At 40.1% G+C, this 20,997-nt stretch overlaps 1 protein-coding gene across 1 annotated transcript in view; it reads left to right on the top strand.

The window, feature by feature from the left end:
* The window catches only part of atg7 (ATG7 autophagy related 7 homolog (S. cerevisiae)), a 79,065-nt gene extending 75,921 nt beyond the window's left edge, over nt 1-3,144 (top strand). The window contains 1 exon segment of the mRNA XM_051672336.1: nt 738-3,144. Within this exon segment, the coding sequence (XP_051528296.1) occupies nt 738-864 (127 nt within the window). The 3' untranslated portion in view covers nt 865-3,144.
* Nucleotides 3,145-20,997: the final 17,853 nt, after the last annotated feature.

Consider the following 20,997-nt stretch of genomic DNA (forward strand, 5'->3'; position numbering starts at 1 on the left):
TATAAAAATAATCACGAAGTAGAAGCAGTTTTTAAATATACTGTATGGACATAGAAGTACCAATGAATTCAACATGCCATCAAAACTGACCCTATTTACTTTTTTCTTATTGTGAAGGATTCATCAGTGCTTGTTATTCCAAAGGGAAGAAAATGTTTCTTTTTAATCTTTCATCAAAATGTAATAACTTGCTCTGCCTCAAAAACGACTTTTTTCTTTTTGGCTGACATCACCATACTCTCTTGTTTTTCATTCTGTTATGGGTTGTAGAACGGAGGAGCAAGGAAATGAGGAAGCATCATTTTGAGTATTGAGAAGCAACCCACTTGAAAAAAATTAACATTAGAGAAGTTAAACGCCATTTCATTTTGACATTAAAGCAATTCATTTTGCTAACATGTAATTGCAAACAATATGCAAACCAAGGCTCTGTGATATTAAAGCACAATTTAGTTTAGTTCTGTACATCCCATTACTGCTGTACTGTTTTACTACACTAGAAAGTGTGTACTTTCCTATTCACAGTGAAGTATGTACTATTTATGTGTAGTACACATTTGCAAATTTGGATTCTTCATTTTTTAGCATTAACATGCTCGTACCAGCTTGCTTTTGCCTTTTTCTCAACCCTGTGTTGCTCGGAATCTGAACAGAAAAGAAAAAAATTGCACTGTACTGTCATACCTGACATGCAAATTCACAAAGCCTGTATAATGTAGCTTTTTATTTATTTCCAGACTGCATGAGTCTAAAGAGAGCTTTCATCCTGGTTTACCGTTTGCAGAAGACTTTATAAAGCAGGGGCTATATGGTGCTCTAGATAGTGCTGGCATCCTCCTGACAGTGTCTTTTCAGATGTATTAAGCTGTTATAGAGCTCTGATGGAGGCTCTGCTAGTCCTGGATAAAAGCTTTCAGATAGGGAGCAACAAAGGACTGCACACTCATATGATAAGAGATCCTCAACTGCAGGTTGTTTCTTTTTTGCTGTCCAACTGTTACTGTTGATCACTGTCTGCATCACAATCTATTATGATGGACTTCACAGAGGATGAACTGCTGCCAAGTCCAACCGTACAACAAGGGATACTTCACTGGCCACTGCCTGTACCTCTGACTTAGGATGGACTTCACCGGAAATGAACTGCCACAACTTTTAGCCGGATTTTGAGGCACACCTCACTGAACTCTGCCTACATCATCTTGGTCATAGGATGGACTACACTCTCTTAAAATTGAATACATGGTCAATAAATTAATGCAAACAAAGCCTTCATCTGCCAAACAGAAAAGGACACTGGATCTATGTGCACTTCCAAAGTCAATTCTGGATAGGCTTCAAAGACTTAATCAAAGACTTAATCATTCAAGTTCAACTGATATCCTTTAATTTTAAACATTGCCTATCAACATCTTCTCAGTTTACTCAAATAATACATGGCATTTATCAAACATACAGGTAGATAACTAATATTGGCATTCTATTCATGCTGAATAGCCAGAGGGGATTTGGCTCCCCCAGCTGAGCCTGTTTTTTTTTTTTTTTTTTTTTTTTCTCCATTAACTACCATCTTATGGAATTGCCTTTTGTTTGCTCCCTAGGGGCCTAAAGCCAACATATTTGTAAAGCATGGTTTTCAATCATGTTTTTCATTTGAACTGTTTAATGAGAACTTTAAGACATTACAGACAGTACAGCACCGTTTTCTGTTTCAGCATAATTTTCTTTAAAGCCGATTTAAAATGATGTTTTGTGAAAAGTGCTATACAAATAAAAATGACTTGACTTGTTGCAGGAGAACACTTAGGCTAAGTCCAAATTCCCATACTTTCAGAGTATGTACCAGTACAGAAATTGATAAAGAACTTCCTTCTCGACCTTACTTGATGAGTAAGTTTTTTAGGGATGCAGGTGTGTAGTATTAATACATACCCGAACATACTACATCCACCATGTGTGCATTGTCCTGTGACCTACATGTTCGTTGACCTATGACATACTAAAAATAACTGTGAAAATAATGCACATTTGTGTTGTTTAATACAAAAAAGTAACATTTATTCACAAGGAACAACTTATCTCGATACCTGAAGCACTTACACTTGAAGAGAGCAGCCAGTCTCACAGTTCTCAGCTATTATTTATTTTAAACTTTTAAAAATGTGATGACTCCTAAGCTCCTGTGGCCTTATGAGAGAAAACTGTCTGCACACTTCAGAATCTCACTGTCTACTGTGTTTTACTGTCTAATAATTTTACATACTGCTGTTTGTATACTGTGTAACAGTGTCCATTATGACGCGATGTTAGATATTTGTCTCTGAAATTCAGATTTATATTACATCAAATGTAATGATTCATGCTGAGCACTCACTGAATTCTACTTTTAAGTGACATTGAAATACCTAAAATAGTTTTCCCTACACCAGTTTAATATGCAGAGACAACTATTAGTAAGAAATTCGTATGTTGAATTCCTAAAGAGTATGAACACTGTGGCTCAAATGCCTTTTCAATACATTGCTTAGTTTATTTTTGTGGTCCTTTGGACATTTCAATTTATGGCTCAACCAAGAGTGTCAGTTTGGGGTGGGACTACCTGTTTATCGACCAGTGGCAGGCATGAGGAATGTTTGGGAAACCTATTTGGAAACAATCACTACTTTTGCTCATACTTGGTGGTAGAGATTTGAACAAACCCCTAAACACAAGTATTATTGACTGTATGTGCCAGAGAAACTACGCACATGGTGCGCAGCCACCTTGAAAATGTTGTCTTTGAACATTCGGTGTAGCGGTTTGATCATAGATATTTATGGTGTTGATGTCAAAGTGTAGTTAGTAAGCAAAGTGGATTTACAGGTTGCCGAGTTGCCAAATGTTATCATGAGTAGTTTAAAGTTTTCAGGGGATGTTATAACAACTGGAAGTACAGAGAGCACTTCATTTATACACATACACACAGACCTAGTTTAAAGCTAGTATGTGAAAGTCTGTTTTATTTTATATTACTTTTTTACCTAATCACCTTTAAGTTTTAAAAAAAAATGTGATGTGGCAAATAATTTTAAAAAGTAAAAATGTAACAGGCATGAAAGTATATTTTACATACACATGTGCTTCTTATATGTAGAATTACATAAAATGTTCAATGCATACCTGATGTGTCTTTCTGTGTATATTAGAATATTAGCAAATTTGTAAATGTTGCAGTGATTTTATGGTTTATTATTTTGGACTACCCTGTGGTCTTTTTTACATGTACAGGATGTGCTTTCAATTTACGTTTGAAACATGTTTGAGGATACTATCAGCCTACTATCAGATACTAAGACACCTTTAGCCCTGTGAAACAAACCTAATGTGACATGTCAATTGAGGAGGGTTGATGGTGCTGCAATCTATTGTAATGAGAGGGCGTCCTAAATTTCACCAAATTGTTTTGGGAGGGAGAGAGTATTAGCTAATGTAGAGCTTGGTGTTCACACAGTTGATCCAGTGGTTGGTGCTTCCCTGGGTCCAACTGCTAGCTCTACTCTGGTCAAACACCCTGCAACTAAACATGTCATTTCTTCTGAATTATTAGAACCCTGTTTCCACCTGGTATTACAATGCATCTCGTGTGATCCAATCACATGTGGTCAGGTGAGACGCAACGCTGTTTACACCTGGTCGCTTAAATGCGTCTCCTCTGACCACTTGTGTCCGTATTTTGAGGGGAGGGTCTCTGTTTCATGACAGCATACAGTACATCAATCACTATGTCAGTGTGTCACTGCATGATATTAAAGCACAGCAAAGTCATTAAAGACAAAGAAAGCACAAAAAAGGCGCACTGTTTCTCCCAGATGCGGTTAAAATTTAATCTACGCACACACGCAATACATCAAGCAGAATTATCTGTTATTTTAGTGTATGATCTGTAATAAAGGAGCTTCAGGTGTTCGTGCTTGTCATCTGTGTTGATATCAGACACACTTAAGAAGATCCGTGAAGTTCTCGTGATATGTATATGTACAGTGCATCCGGAAAGTATTCATAGCGCTTCACTTTTTCCACATTTTGTTATGTTACAGCCTTATTCCAAAATGGATTAAATTCATTATTTTCCTCAAAATTCTACAAACAATACCCCATAATGACAACATGAAAGAAGTTTGTTTGAAATCTTTGCAAATTTATTAAAAATAAAAAATGAAAGAAATCACATGTATATAAGTATTCACAGCCTTTGCCATGACACTCAAAATTTAGCTCAGGTGCATCCTGTTTCCACTGATCATCCTTGAGATGTTTCTACAACTTGATTGGAGTCCACCTGTGGTAAATTCAGTTGATTGGACATGATTTGGAAAGGCACACACCTGTCTATATAAGGTCCCACAGTTAACAGTGCATGTCAGAGCACAAACCAAGCCATGAAGCCAAGGAATTGTCTGTAGACCTCCAAGACAGGGTTGTATTGAGACACAGATCTGGGGAAGGGTGCAGAAAAATTTCTGCAGCATTGAAGGTCCCAATGAGCACAGTGGCCTCCATCATCCATAAATGGAAGAAGTTTGGAACCACCAGGACTCTTCCTAGAGCTGGCCACCTGGCCAAACTGAGCGATCGGTGGAGAAGGGCCTTAGTCAGGGAGGTGACCAAGAACCCGAAGATCACTCTGACAGAGCTCCAGCATTTCTCTGTGGAGAGAGGAGAACCTTCCAGAAGAACAACCATCTCTGCAGCACTCCACCAATCAGGCCTGTCTGGTAGAGTGGCCAGACGGAAGCCACTCCTCAGTAAAAGGCACATGACAGCCTGCCTGGAGTTTGCCAAAAGGCACCTGAAGGACTCTCAGACAATGAGAAACAAAGATTGAACTCTTTGGCCTGAATGGCAAGCGTCATGCCTGGAGGAAACCAGGCACCGCTCATCACCTGGCCAATACCATCCCTACAGTGAAGCATGGTGGTGGCAGCATCATGATGTGGGAATGTTTTTCAGTGGCAGGAACTGGGAAACTAGTCAGGATTGAGGGAAAGATGAATCCAGCAATGTACAGAGACATCCTTGATGAAAACCTGCTCCAGAGCACTCTGGACCTCAGACTGGGGCGAAGGTTCATCTTCCAACAGGACAATGACCCTAAGCACACAGCCAAGATCACAAAGGAGTGGCTCCGGGACAACTCTGTGAATGTCCTTGAGTGGCCCAGCCAGAGCCCAGACTTGAACCCGATTGAACATCTCTGGAGAGATCTGAAAATGGCTGTGCACCGACGCTCCCCATCCAACCTGATGGAGCTTGAGAGGTTCTGCAAAGAAGAATGGGAGAAACTGCCCAAAAATAGGTGTGCCAAGCTTGTAGCATCATACTCAAAAAGACTTGAGGCTGTAATTGGTGCCAAAAGTGCTTCAACAAAGTATTGAGCAAAGGCTGTGAATACTTATGTACATGTGATTCTTTTTTTTTTTTTTTTGTGATAAATTTGCAAAGATTTCAAACAAACTTCTTTCACTTTGTCATTATGGGGTATTGTTTGTAGAATTTTGAGGAAAATAATGAATTTAATCCATTTTGGAATAAGGCTGTAACATAACAAAATGTGGAAAAAGTGAAGCGCTGTGAATACTTTCCGGATGCACTGTATGTAAGATATTGTGTATGCATCCGCTTTTTTACGTTTTCAGATCGTTCAGTTATTTCCTTTTAAAGATGCTTGTAAACTGCAAATTTTAAACTTTTGTTTTAGCTCAGCAGTTGATTGACAGGTGAGGGGTGGTGCTTCACTGCTGCTGGGATGCATACAGGACGGATTAGTGTTTTCACCTCAAATGTGATGTGGACAGATGCATTTTTGACCACATTCTTATGTGGTTCCTGTGATCTGATTACAAAACATTTTAGACCCTGTTTAGCCTGTATTTAGCACTGACCACAGGAGGCATCAAAACTGATCTGGCTCAGAAAATAGGAGAGAGTTTTTCGGCCAGTCTTAACATTGTGCACCAGCCCAGTACAGCTTAATCCATTATGCTAGTTTTAGCACTCCAGTGGGTGTATTGATGCCACTAACCTGAAGGTGATAGTACAGCATGATGCTGAAACTTCACCATTCTTCAGGGGCAATAAAAATTATTTGTTCACTGAACATAACTGGGAAGATAAAATGTACAGTTATTTGAACGGAATGAAATTGATGGAAATCTAAGAATGTGCACCTAACCCATGTGAGTATCTAATATTGTGACCCTAAGCACATAGCCAAGACAACGCAAGAGTGGCTTAGGGTCAACTCTGTCCTTGAGTGGCCCATCCAGAGCCTGGACATGAACCCAATCGAACATCTCTGGAGAGACCTGAAAATGGCTGTCCACCTACAGTCCCTATCCAACCTGACAGAGCTTGAGTGGATCTGCAGAGAAGAATGGCAGAAAATCCCCAAATCCAGGTGAGCAAAGCTTGTCGCATCATACCCAAAAAGACTTGAGGCTGTACACGCTGCCAAAAGTGCTTCAACTAAGTACTGAGTTAAGGGTCTGAATACTTAAGTCAATGTGACATTTCAGTTTTTACTTTTTAATAAATTTGCAAAGTTATCAAAAAATCTGTTTTTTGCTTTGTCATTATGGGGTATGGAGTGTAGATTGATGTGAAAATAAATAATTTAAAGCATTTTAGCATAAGGATGCAACATAACAAAATGTGAAAAAAATTAAGGGGTCTGAATACTTTCTGAATGCACTGTATAAGAGCATAATCGCTTTCCTCAGGGCCTTTGCACCAGCCCGGCATCTTTCATTTTCATACTGCTTAGCATTTTCCGTGACCTCAACTTTTCCAGCCTTCTCTGCTATCTTGGTTATTTGCTGGTCTTTGCTCCATCAGAACAGGAGGCTCTGAAGCACTTGGAGATTGTGTTTTCTCAGCTGAGAACCAGCAACCCTAAAGTTGGCTTCTAAAAAGTGTCTGGACCCCAGCTTATGGTGAAGAATTGGACCCCAGCTTATGGTGTGACATTTGAAGAGCTAATAATGCTCTTGTTGACTGTGTAGTGTTGGCTCATCCACATTTTGAGTACCCTTTTATTCTTTGCACTGATGCATCAATGGACGGCTTAGGTGCAGTACTGTCTTAGGTCCCTGCTGGTGAGATCAAGGCTGCCATGGTCCTAGCTCAAAAAAAGTCAACTGTGGAACAACAACACCAGTCCAGTCAGGACAGGAAAAGAGCCAAGGGTCTGCCTCTTTCCATTGGTGACCAAGTTCTTGTGGCAAAAAAGGTATGTAGAGGGAAGCAGAAACTTGCTGAAAAAATGGGAGCTATATTTGTACTCTATTGTTGCCTCAAAGCATTCCATGTATATCTATAAGATCAGTGACAGGTAATGAGCGAGTAGTACATCGGAATCTTCTCTTGCAAGTGAACTTTCTCCCTTTGCCTGAAATACATTGATGATGATATTAGTTATTAAAAATGTGAAATGTGTACCTGCAGAGTGCCTTTACTGACTGCATATGATGCAGCGCTCAGTGGTGGGCTTGAAGTTCATAAGCAGAGTGAGTTTGTGGAACTCTCATGGGCAGATTTGCTGTCTGACATCACTGCACTTCTTCTTGGGTGCACTCTCAATCTCCTATTCAAAGTGAACCAGATGCTCAAGCAGCTGTGCCAATGGTTAATGACAATAATGTGGCTTGTGCTAGTGCATATCATCCATCCCCAAATCCTTTTTCTGGCAGTATTCCTGCTAGACAAGATCCAGTAGCCAATTAAAATGCAATTGTTCATTACACTGCTAGCACTTTATTAGGAACACTATGGTCCTAATAAAGTGCCCGACAGGGTCTTCTGCTGCTGTAGCCCATCCGCCTCAAGGTTCGACGTGTTGTGTATTCTGAGATGCTATTCTGCCCACTACAGTTGAACTGACTGGTTATCCGAGTTACTGTAGCCTTTCTGTCAGCTCGAACCAGTCTAGCCATTCTCTCTCATCAACAAGGCGTTTATGATGAGATGTTTTTTGTTTTTGGTACCATTCTGAGTAAACTCTAGAGACTGTGTTTGAAAATCCCAGGAGATCAGCAGTTACAAAAATACACAAACCAGCCCATCTGGCACCAACAGTCATGCCACGGTCGAAATCACTGAGATCATATTTTTTTCCCCATTCCCCCAAAAAGTTTTTGCAAAATTTGCCGTCTTCTGCCTGTTTCCATTCAAATGGCCTTTTATCGATAAAAATGGTGTGTGTGATGATGTCATGCCTAAAAAAAACACTTCCCTTAAGCCGTTTCCATACAGAAATGTGTGTTTATCGCTAATTTGCCTCCCGTATGTCCCTAATTTTTTCCTCTGAAGTTTTGGTAAAATGGAGAGAGTATTGAGACAATTAATTGAAATTAGCCAGCTTAATGTCATTTTAATTTCACAAAAAATGCAATCAGAAGATGAGGAATTGCAATCAAAATGGAGCAGTTGCCCTTCTGATAGGACTGTAATATTGGTCCTGATGTTGCGCCTGTCGCAGGTTGCCACCGGTTCCGCCCCGAACGTTAATCGCCATGGCCCTGTTCAAGCTGGCAACCTGCACCAAGTAATGGGGAAATTTTCTGTCTTAGTATAAGGACCATCCATCGATGTGTATATGCTTTGTGCACAGCTGTTAAATAAAAACTGATGCAGTGTAATATCAGGGTTTACATATGATACATTCCTGATATTCAGTAGGCAATTTTGAACAATCATCTAATCTAAAGCATTGCCATCTCAACTGCATTATGTCCTGTATATTTGTCCCACAACTTTTAACGACCAACTGAACTTGATTATCATCTAAAATTAATTTTAGCGTCATAATGCAATTTACATTTTATGAAGAAGCTCAGCAAATGCGATCTGAGGTAAAGAGGGTTAGATTTAAAATATTTAAACATTTTAAAATGTTCAAAAGCTGGTTGTCTGAAAGTGAACTCAGCATTGGACAAATAGTTCTGATAGTTTATAGTCTTGAAGTGTAGAAAATGTCATTCAGCCGACTTTATTCGTCTACAGAACAGGGTACGGCTAATTTAAGTTTGTGTAAAGAAAAGGTATATATAGGTCTAAAAATAAAAATAAATTTCATCTAAAAATATAACGTTTTTCGTTTGGTAATTTAATTTAATACAGGGAAATTTTCCAGCATTTTCTCAGAAGTATAAACAATAATATAATTGGGCTATGTTAGTGTTCCAAAAAAGCACACTGAAGCTTTTCTTCTAGTATTGTGTATTTATTTTTAATTTAAAACATCTTTGTGCACAGAAATTATGTTTTTTGTATTGTGGGCTAATTCTGTGACTGCCGTCTATTATTCTGAATGGTGTGTAAAAGCAACTTTAATAAACGGATGTCTACAGTGAAATTAATCGCAAAGAGTGGCCACTCATTTGTTCTCCGTGCACTTGTCAATGTGCATGTCTTGATACGAGATATTTGTGTTGGCACTCCTGGAAGTGTCATGTTTGCATTGATCGGATCTTTATGCCGTTCAGATCAATCCATAATCACGTACAATAAATTGGCTTTCAAGGATCCTATACCTTGTCGTCATTATTAACACAGGCTAAGATTTGGGGGACATTCTGTCATGTGACACTACATTTTTGCGTTAATGCCAATTTTCTCGACAAAAAGTGTTTCCAAACCAGTTTTTCGCAACATTTGATGTATCAACATAGAGTTTATGAGCTAGAGTTAAACGGAAAAATATTATGTCGATAATTTGTGTTTCCATCAGCTTTATTTTGATGCGCTAAAACTTTTTTCGCAAAAAATCCTTGGATGGAAACGTAGTTAGTGAGTGTATATTTTACATACACGTGTTTCTCATATGTAGAATTACACAAAATGTTCACTGTGTACCTGATGTGCCTGTCTGTGTATGTGTCTTTTCCCCTTAACTTTTCTGACTATTCATCAATAGTGCTCATCAGTAATTTCCTGTCTTAACTCCTCTTCCCTTTCTGCATTGTTGTATGGTAAAGAAAGTTACTGTTTCAAAGGGCTAACTCGCACAATGTCATAGACTGGTTTTACTTTTGTTTAATCAGAATAAACCATGAGTCGACCCAACCATAGATGTCCAGTGTCTAAATTCCATCAAACACACAACGCAGACAACACCAGTTACGCTTTCATATTTTTCCTTTAATGCCATGAAATTGCTTGTGTAATCATTTGAGCTGTCACTGTTTGAAATGTCATGTTAGCTACACATTTTAACAAATTTTTCACTTCCACATATAACATTTAAGTGCTTGTATCATGAAAAAGTGCAGTGTGTCATAACTGTCCGAATGTGATCTCCAAGGTCCAACTTTCCTCCATGGGTGTCAGAAAATGAACACTTTCAGTGCCGGCAAAACAACTAATTTACATTTCTGCATAGTAGAGGGGTGTTGTAGCCTCACAAGGTCTCCTCTTTGTGAATCATACTTTCTGTGGTACCACACGAATAACAGATTGATAGACTCTTCTCAGTAGCTTCCATGCAAACTGGAAGTTAGTAGACAAAACCCAGAAGAGCATAGCCCTGAAAAAGGGCCGGTCTGAATAAAATCAATGTATCAGCATTTAACTTGAGCCATAATAACTAGAAACCAGAATATGGTCTTTAAAGGAATAGTTCAGCCACAATTACTATTCTCTTATCATTTACTCATACTTATGCCCTTATATAATTTTTGGGTGAATTATTCCTTTAAAGCTGAAGTATGTTATGTCTGTGCCACTAATGTTACCAAATAAAATTGCAAATAGATTCTATAAAAATCCCCTCTTCGTCCATTAGTTGTGCAAACAGATAGTCCCGCCCCAACTCATTACACTGATTGAGCCAGTGTTGCTTTGTCAGACTGGACAAACCCAGGAATGATTTGATAGCTCAGCAGAGGTACAGTGTTACACTTTTAGGTGCAATTAACCTACAATGGCTTACTTATAGTTGTCTCTACATATTAAGCTGGTAGCCAAAAACGCTGGATTTTCGTGAGGTTCGTGAATTACATCTGTTTAAACAAGGTATCTGCATATATTTGCAAATGGTATGTAATAGACATTTTACTTAAATTTGCCTTTTATCATTAGAAAAGGAAGTTAAAAGTTACAGGAAACTGGGGGCCTGGTAGCTCAGCAAGTAAAGACGCTGACTACCACACCTGGAGTCGCAAGTTTGAATCCAGGGCGTGCTGAGTGGCTCCAGTCAGGCTTCCTAAGCAACCAATTGGCCTGGTTGCTAGGGTGAGTAGAGTCACGTTGGGTTAACCACCTCGTGGTCGCCATAATGTGGTTCTTGCTCTCGGTGGGGCACGTGGTGAGTTGTGCGTGGATGCCGTGGAGAATAGTGTGAAGCCTCCACATGCGCTAGGTTTCCATGGTAACGTGCTCAACAAGCCACGTGATAAAATGCGCGGATTGATGGTCTCAGACGCAGAGGCAACTGAGATTCATCCTCCACCACCCGGACTGAGGTGAGTCACTACACCACCACAAGGACTTAGAGCGCATTGGGAATTGGGCATTCCAAATTGGGGAGAAATAAAAAAGAAAAAAAAGTTACAGGGAACTGTTGAGGAGAGATTGTTAGATTACGTGCTTCAGAGGAAGATTTATGAGTGTTCCACAGGATGCTGGATCTGCTGAAGTTGTGTGAGGTTGGGTTATTACATCTGTTTTAACGAGATATGCGCATATTTGCAGATGGTATATGATATTGGTTTATTGATATTTGCCTTTTTATCATTAGACAAAACAGTTAAAAGTTAAAGGGAACTGTTGAGGAGAGAGAGGGAGAATGAAACAAGTGAGCACTTTAACATTATGAGCTCAAACACGTCTGCCACGGCTCTGATATGCAGACCGTTTCAATGAGACTGTGTTGCACAGTCTGTTATTTTAGTAACATGATGGCACATAACAACAAAACAAACCTTGACTGGTCGTTTACATGTCTCAGTCGCTTCACATGCAAGCAGGCGATTCTCGGCGCCCTCAAATGGGAAAATGTATTGGCCGATGCCGATAATTCAGAATATGTCAGAATATGGGCAGATTTATCTGCCTCGGTGATATCAGTCGACCACTATTATATATTTGATTGGCTGATGCAATGCAGCTGTCACGGTCCTGCCACTTTGGTCTTGGTTTTTCATGTCGTGGCAGGATCATGGCCATCTCCTCTCCCTGATTGTCCAGTGCTGTCTCTGTTTGTCTTGCCTTGTTTTATGTTGTGTCAGGGTTTGGCCACTTCTGTTGGTAGTGTTTATTATCTGGTGGTCGAGCTCTGACACATTTCGTGTCTTATTTTGTGGCTGGGTGTGCATTGCATTGTTTGTTTACTTTGCAGTAGGCACACTGGTTTTGTCTAGTCCGGTGTTTGTGTGAGAATGCATGGCTTTGCTTTACTGGCATTGTCATGTATTCCCTTGTACTGTCGTTGTCTGTTGACATGAGTGCATGTTGCTTGAGCTTTCCTGGTGGCACGTGCTCATGTCAATTGTCTGTGTAGGTCATGTGTTAGTACATGGCTTTGGTTTCCTCACTGCCACGTACTTTTCTGTTTTGAGTGATACCCCGCCCTCTCGTTTGCCTTGTTACCTTGTTATCTGTTTCACCTGTTCTCCCTCGTTAGTCTGCTTATTTAAACTCCACTTGTGTTCAGTCTTGTGTCGAAATATTTTGTATGAATTCCCGTTGGTCTGTTCCCCATTTTGCTCAGTTTGTTTTTAGTTTGTTTGTTTCTTTGATTTTTCAGTTCTCTGTTCTTGTTTATCTCCCTTGTGAGTTTTTGTTTGTATTTTGTTTGGGTTGTTATAAAATTTAGCGAAACTGCCTCCTGCGTTTGGGTCCTTCCTTACAAACTGTGACAGCAACTCCCTCACATTTAACAAATGCAGTCACACAGAACGCAGTAAGACATCAATCAAAACATTCAGATGTTGAAATACTCAATGCGTCTTTGACTCTTTTTGACACTTTGACTCGCTGGCATTTGAATCACACACTTGCGGCCTCAGGATTTGTGACTAAATCTGACTAAATCCAGAAACAGCTCGAATAATTCCTTCAGTCATTCCTCCAAACACACACACACTCACACGTTGGTACTCCTATCATTACAAGGACTCTCCATAGACATAATGATTTTTATACTGTACAAACTATATATTATATCCCCTAACCCTGCACATACTCCTAAGCCTAACCCTTGCAGAAACCTTTTGGCATTTACAAAAAAAACAAACATTGTTTAATGTTTAAGCCATTTGAATTACAGGGGCACTAGGGGTGTCCTCATAAACCACATTTATAGCATAATACTGTTGGGCCTCATATACTCAGATATGAGACAAAGGCAGGCCTACATGCAGTCATAAAGCCTGACTGAGGCCTATATACAGCCTGATAACAACCACGCCAAAATCAAACAAAGGTCCAAAACAGACTACAGGTCCCATGAAGCCTAGCTCACTTTACACCTATGTGTGAAATTCTGAAGGATCGATCTCTCAACTCCTATTGGATGAGGCGCACGACTGAACGCGTCCCTCAACCATGACGTCATCGGGAGTATAAAAACCATGGAGATCTTTCTGGGCATTGCTCCAGCAACAGTATGTGCCGCATCTAGATGCAGCTCTGCTGCTCCCAGGTGTAGCCTCGTTGCCCAAGGTAGTAACGTACGTACCTGAAACTTTGGCCATATGATCTTCTCTCGCTGGATGAGTTGAGATTTCTCCGTGTTCCACCGAGCACGCTAACGGATCAGGAGACTGCCGAGCAAACCGCGTCTTCACCTTTTTGCCTGCAGAAGTGAAGAAAGAAGATTTCTCTTCCTTCTTCAACCGAGTCGACATCTCTGTTGTCTCCTCCGACCCACTGAGAATCAGCCGCCGTACCGCCAGCTGACAGAGCAAGGAAACGCCCTCCCGTCATCACCCGAGCTTTGAGGAACTGAGTCGGAGTCAAACGACGGACGAAAACGCATTCTACCCACATCCTCACGCGACTCAAGTAAGAGGTTTACGAGAGATTATTATAGTGTGTTATTGTGTATCAAGGTTATTGCTTGTACAGTTTACGGACTGTACAGCTTACTGCCGAGTCCGCTCATTGCTGCTAATAATACTCAAGGTATTACTGTAACGTACTGTTACCACGAATGAGATTTGCTGTGTTGTTGTCCAACCACGTTGGATTGTTTGTGCATATCCGCCATCGCTGGTGAGACTGGCACACTGAGTTTATCCATTAAAGAACCAAAGACTGTGGCGGACGAGCTGTTCACCGCTTCTCTGAGTGATAAACTAACAGTTGCCTTCTCTCCCACGATCTCGAAGACCAACTTCGGTGCCGTCACTCTGTTCTCTCTCTCTCTCTCATACTAACCGCACAAACACGCAACCCCTCACAAACATACCTGCACACACATTTGGCGAGTAGATAATTTGGTGATAAAGCTCAGCTTTGTCCCTAAGTTATCGTACAAGCGGAGACACACACTAAACGGGCAGATGCCATTAACCAGTCACCATCTGCCCACATTCACAGCCATATTCTCTGGCCAGAAACCTCGTGTGACGTACTCTCCACGAGAGCCAAGTCTGCCATTTTGTGCATGTCACTCCTTACACACACACACACACACACACACACCTATTCACACACACACACACACATACCTTGCTCTCATGTATGATAGGCTTATTTGTTACCATGTCATGTTACTGTTTAGTTTGTAGTTGGAAGTCAGAAGTTTATTGACTGCATTGTATTGATTATTAATTGATATTACTGCATCAATAAACTTTGTTATACTTTAAAGAGAAGTATTTTGGTATTGCTTTGCATGCACCTGTGTCAAGGGCTGGCAGGGGATGTCAGTACTCAGATTCAAGCCTTCATTGTTTTCCTTTTGAATGTCGATGTTCTTCGGACATCGACTTTCCTAAGAGAACAATCTATAGTGAGAATGCCATACTGTCTGGTTATTAGTCCCTGATTCCAGGGTGCTGCCCCGGCGATATTAATCATTATTAATATTCTGTTGATTTTGATAATTGATAATTATCTTTGATTGTTGATTTGAAGGATCAGTAAGCTAGTGTTAATTATAATCAGTGTTCTGTTGATTTTAATAATTAATAATTCTTTAATTATTAATTATTGCTAATAACCAAACCCGCTCCTGAACGAAGCGCCCAACAATACCCTCGTAATTACTAGCATGTAACCTAATAAAATGTCCTCTTAAGCCACAAAAACCAACTCTCTCTCTCACACACACACACACACACACACACACACACACACACACACACACACACACACACACACATTGAAAACATTTAGATCTTTCAACAACTTCTGAAACTATAGTCGCTCCTCTCTGTTCTCTCTCTCTCTCTCTTTCTCTCTCTGATGACCGCATGAACGAACCCCCCACCTCACTGGGTCTTGTTCCTCATCAGGTCAGTTATGAGTGCCTATCCAACATCTCTCTCTACATTCCTTTTGTAGCTGTTTTATGTAATTTAAGGATTAGTCCACCCCAAACTGAATTTTCTGTCATTTGCTCACCATATTTGTTCTTTTTTCTCTGAAACACCAAATGAGATGTTTGGTTAAGAGTCTGAACTGTTTTTTTCCATACAATGAAAGTGAATTGTGATTTATTTTATCAAGGACAAAAGACACCATAAAAGTATCATATTTAGTTCATATGAGTAGTGTGCTACATTTGAAGTCTTCTTGAAAAAATAAAATTAGAATTTTACTAAAAAGAGAAGTTGTGTACATATTTATGTCTCTTCACACTCTGTCCATTTCCTTTCGCCCCTGCCCTTGCTAAGGTCTGTGCATGTCACTGGTGTGCTGCATCCTCCACAGCCTAGCACTCAGAACTGACTCATTCAAATTCTGTTCAGCTCAGATCTTTAAGGCTTATTTGCACCATTGCCTTAATTTATTTTCTTAATTGGGTGCAAAACGAGTGCACACAGTGTGTGCAAATAACCAGAGCTTTCAGCGGGGACTAGAGGTCGACCGATAACTAAGTTGGGCAGTACCTGCAGATAACCAATTAATCAATCGATATTTTTTTTAATTGATACTGAATGAAAAAATAACAGAGTAAAATTTTACATGAGTGGTGGTGGCATAGTGGGCTAAAGCACTGAAGAGGTAAGAAGGTTGTTGGTTCAATCCCCACAACCACCACCATTGTGTCCTTGAGCAAGGCACTTAACTCCAGGTTGCTCTGGGGGGATTGTCCCTGTAATAAGGACACTGTAAGTCGCTTTGGATAAAAGCATCTGCCAAATGCATAAATGTAAAATGTAAATGTAAAATAGTGCTGAACTTTATTACAAAAATAAACAGTACTGACTGAACCATGAAAATGTATTGTACTTTTTTAAATGAAATAAATATTAAATGAACTAATATTCAAATATTAAAGTCAGCTGATTTTTAAATTGACATTGTTTCCTTAGTCCACAAGAGGGCACAATAAACACAAACCATTCAGCACCATTATATTATTGCATAGAACATTCCTATCCTGGCTGTTAAAAAAAGAGCATTTCATTTTCAAGTAATGTGGATCAAATAAATAAAAAATTTTTAGTCAGTCCATATTCTCAAATGTTAAATCAAAAGTAAAATGAGGGGGGGAAACGCTTCAGTAGACAGTTCACATGGTGTTACACTTGCATTGACTCCTACTGCTCCAGACTCAAGCTTCATAATAACAGCAAAATACCACATTGTTTTTTATTCAGTTCAGTTGTATGTAGAGTAGTAATATTCACAGATAGCAGTGGTATTCGGATGAACGTGGTGGTGAAGCGGCTCAGACTATGAGCCCAGGCCAGGGGCTGTTCAATCAGATGGAACACAACAGAGTGGAACAGAATGTGAGTATCTCGAGACACAGATTTCCAAGTTGAACATCTTTCCTGACATAGCATTTAAACAACTCATTGCTTAATCGAGAAATTCTTATAAGAGAGCAAGACGCAATGGCCAAAGACCTCCACCAACTGTAAGGGGCTGTTCACACCAAACACTTTTGCAACCATCCATTTGTTTTTCTATGTAAATGCGCGCTAGACAAACATCTTTGTTTCCCTTTGTTTTTGTTTATTCAGCGTCTCATGCAGGATTATGTGTCTAATTAAAAATAATTTAAATCATATTGAGGCACCTGCTTTCTGTTAAACTGTATTTGTTGCACTGTGTCTAGCCTTTTTTAGTGCAAGAATATGATGCTGTTCTCTACTATTGCAGCATGTAGTCAACAAATTAATTACTTTATAATGATATGACAACGTGTACTGTTACATACCTTTTCGTTGTTGATGTTTTAAATCCGCATCTGAAGTGTTCGGCTCCATGCAGAATGTAGTCTCACGTGTCAAAACAAACACCACAAGGCATCAGTGAAGTGATAGTTTTTAATTTGCCTCTAGAGGCCGCTCTCATACTATATAATGACAGCGGACCCTTCCCAGCCACTCCAGCACCGGACGCAACGGGGAAAAAATATCGGTGTGGATTTTTGCCGATAACCAATAGTTCCAGAAATCTGTTATCTGTGCCAATTAATCGGCAAAACCGATATATTTGTCGACCTCTAGCGGGCACAATTAATTCTTAGTGAATCCCCCTCCCAAGTGTAAATGCTCTCCAAGATATAGGAGGTGGTTTAAGATAATGAAAACTCCATCTGGTTGTTCAAGCCACATAAGGAAACTTTACTTCTCCCAAATGGAACTGCACCAGTATACAGAAGATTGGAATCCCAAAGATGCCAAAGAAAATGCACTTCATAGCAGCTGCTTGCTTTTGTATTGCAATCTTTGAAGCAGTTTTAGCCGCCTCCTGCTTTCAGCTTTTACTAGCCATGTGCAGCAAAATTTTCCTACCCAGTATTAGCATAATATTGGTAGTGAACTCCAATATACTTGCATATGTAATGAGAATATATCTGTTCATGTGTTCTAAATGGAAGTATAAATTAAATGTGCTTACCCAATTGGATAACAATCCTATCGATCAAGACATGTGATGCCATTTCTCAAAGCACAGATGATTTGCTTAAAGTGATGAGGGTTAGCTAATTTTCTCAGGTCATACGTCCTCAATCACAATCAAACTCTACTCTCATGGTAGTTAAAAGTGACCTTGAGGTTTGTGCTCTGTGTCTCTGGATCTCCATTCATGGAGAAAATAGAAAACTGAACAAATCTGTTGGCTAATCCTTCATTAAAGCAGTTGGTGCCTCTTATCAAAGGACTGTAGTTTTGGCCTTGTTTGTCTTTGCTTATCGTAGCATGCCTGGGGACATTCACAGGATTTATAAGTCTCTAGAGTCACAGAAGGGAGAAGAAAAGGAGACAAGATGGAATTGTGTTTTGAAAGCATTGAGGATGAAGATAGTGTAGTTAAACTCATTCTGTTCAGACTTCACTCTACCTGCTTTACTTTCCATTGTATGAATGGATTGATGCTGGCAGGTAAATACACTTGCACAAAATGGGTCATATCCTAAAATGTTTTTAAAATATAATGGTTTTCTTTCAAGTTGGTCACTTCGATGCTGTCAGTAGCTGATGTTATGGGCTCTCCTCTCAGGAGTGCTGATCTCTGGAACCCTATACCATCATGCCAATTTCAATTGGCAGATGGCGCTCCGCCCATATGAGTGGGTCATCGCGGGTATATTAACTGGAGCACAACGTCACATCACCAGAATTTTCCTCTTCAGGGTCGCAAATACATCTCTCATGATCTGGAACCCAAATCAACACTTCATCATTTGGATCTGCACCCTTTGTAGCGATTGTCTTTCTTCCTCTTCCTGTCTTGCTCCGATGAACAGCGTATCGTTTGAACAATTCTCTGTTTAATCACAGTCCTACACGGCTATGTGCTTCAGTTCTCGAGGCATCCACCTTGCTTGAATGGCATCCTCTCCTCCACCGTCATGGTGCAGGATGCGCTGATGTTGCTTTCAGAGGTACAGTGTCTCCTCACCAGAAATATGCAATAGAGAGTGACGCACATACAGACTTCTATAACCGCTATTTTCTGGTTCGCCAAGAAGGATGTTAGGCTGCAGTCTGTACTGGACTTGAGACGCTTGAATCGGACACTCAGGAAGTTTCCGTTTAAGATGGTTACTCTGAGAAACATCCGTCTCACATCTGTCCATTGGACTGGTTCTTGTGAATCAATCTGAAAGTATTTTGTACTTTCATGTGCACATAGCACCTTTGCCACTGGCCCTTCTTGAGATTCGCGTTTGAAGGGACTGCATATCAGTCGCATACCAGTCCTGCTCTTCGACTTGTCCCTGGCTCCCCGTACATTTATGAAATGTGTCGATGCGGTTTTCGCTCCGCTGAGGCTAAACGGTGTCTGTGTTTTGAACTACTTTGGCGATTGGTTGCTATTAGCACAATCTGTTGAAACAAGCGTGCATGCACAGGTATCTGCTGCTTACACATCTGGAGCATTTGGGCCTCAAAGTCAATTTGGCGGAAAGGGTGTTGGTTTCCAGTCAGCAAGTTTCCTTCTTGGGACTGAAACTCGACTCGGTGGCCATGTTGGCATGTCTGTCTGTCGAACGCACTTAATCTATCCTCTGGTGCTTGAGAAGTTTCAAGCCGGGTGTAGCTTTACCTCTGCAACAGTTCCACCGGTTTTTGGGTTTGATGGCTGCTGCATCTGCCAAAACCCCTCTGGCTTATTATATTTGAGGCCTCTACAGTGTTGGGTCAACTCAAGAGTCCCTCTTCACATGGTCACTTACATCTAACTATGTGGAGAACGCCCACATTCTATGAGAAGGCCAGATGCATGGCTGTCAAAGATGTTAAAAATACCTTATCGCAGCTTAAAGATCCCTTGAAGTTGCCTGATGAGTGCAATTTTCTTTCCTGTGTTGACGTACAGTATTTCCTAAGGAAGCAGGAAGTTAGGATGGGACATATTAAAGGGCTCATCCTCCTTTTTACAATAGTCAATAGGCTTCAGTTTGTATTACAGCCATGCACATGATTTGCTTCTTGGTATCAGTAGTCAGAGGCAGCTGGTATTAGGAGCAGGGACACCCATGTTTTAGAGAGCATTTAATTGAACAACATGAATGAGTGCATTGTGAGTCATCAATATTTTTGGTTAATATTACAGAAAGAGAGATACTGTAAATTTGCATATGAAGGCAATGTATATCTGCTTAAAGTGAACTATATCAATGTTTAGGAGTACACTATGGAAACAATATGTATTTGTATATGTATTTGCAGAACTGTTTGTCGTTCCAAATCAAGGCTGTGGAAGTGTTTGCCATTTTTGCAATTTAGTTATAATAAATGTTCTGGGTGGATTTGGGAATGAGTTTTGAATGTGACTGTGTTTACACACTGCATGAATATTTCAAAAGTCCAAGGGAAATCATGTTTTCCAAGATATGCAATAAACCACACACACAGGGGGCTAATGACGCAGCTACAGACATCAAAGAGCAGCTCTCTGGCTTATTAACTACACCAGCATGATCCACACACATGCCCCTTCAAAAATAATGTTCACTTCCTTAAAAAAATCCATAATTGCAAATATGTGGGAGTCTTTATGCATAATGTGATTAATCAGAAAGGCAGACATTCTTTCAACTGTGACTAGCGAGCAACACAGTGCCATAAGCTGGCAAACAGGACACATGCAACAACAGGGTCATTAAAAATCTTTGACCACATTTATTGTTCATGATGGGTTTTATTGTCTGACTGTGCGAAGTGTTTTTGCATTAATGATGCGTTGGTTCAACATGACAAGATCGAACAGTCCTAGATTTTGTTCCAGAATTCAGTGGGAGAAATTCTCATTATGTCACACTGCCCCCTGCTGAATTTATGGAGAACTACAGCAAATCTGATGTAAGGTGAATGCTTATTGTATGCT

The sequence above is a fragment of the Myxocyprinus asiaticus genome, chromosome 35 (genome assembly GCF_019703515.2).
Source record: "Myxocyprinus asiaticus isolate MX2 ecotype Aquarium Trade chromosome 35, UBuf_Myxa_2, whole genome shotgun sequence".
NCBI classification, from domain to species: Eukaryota; Metazoa; Chordata; class Actinopteri; order Cypriniformes; family Catostomidae; genus Myxocyprinus; species Myxocyprinus asiaticus.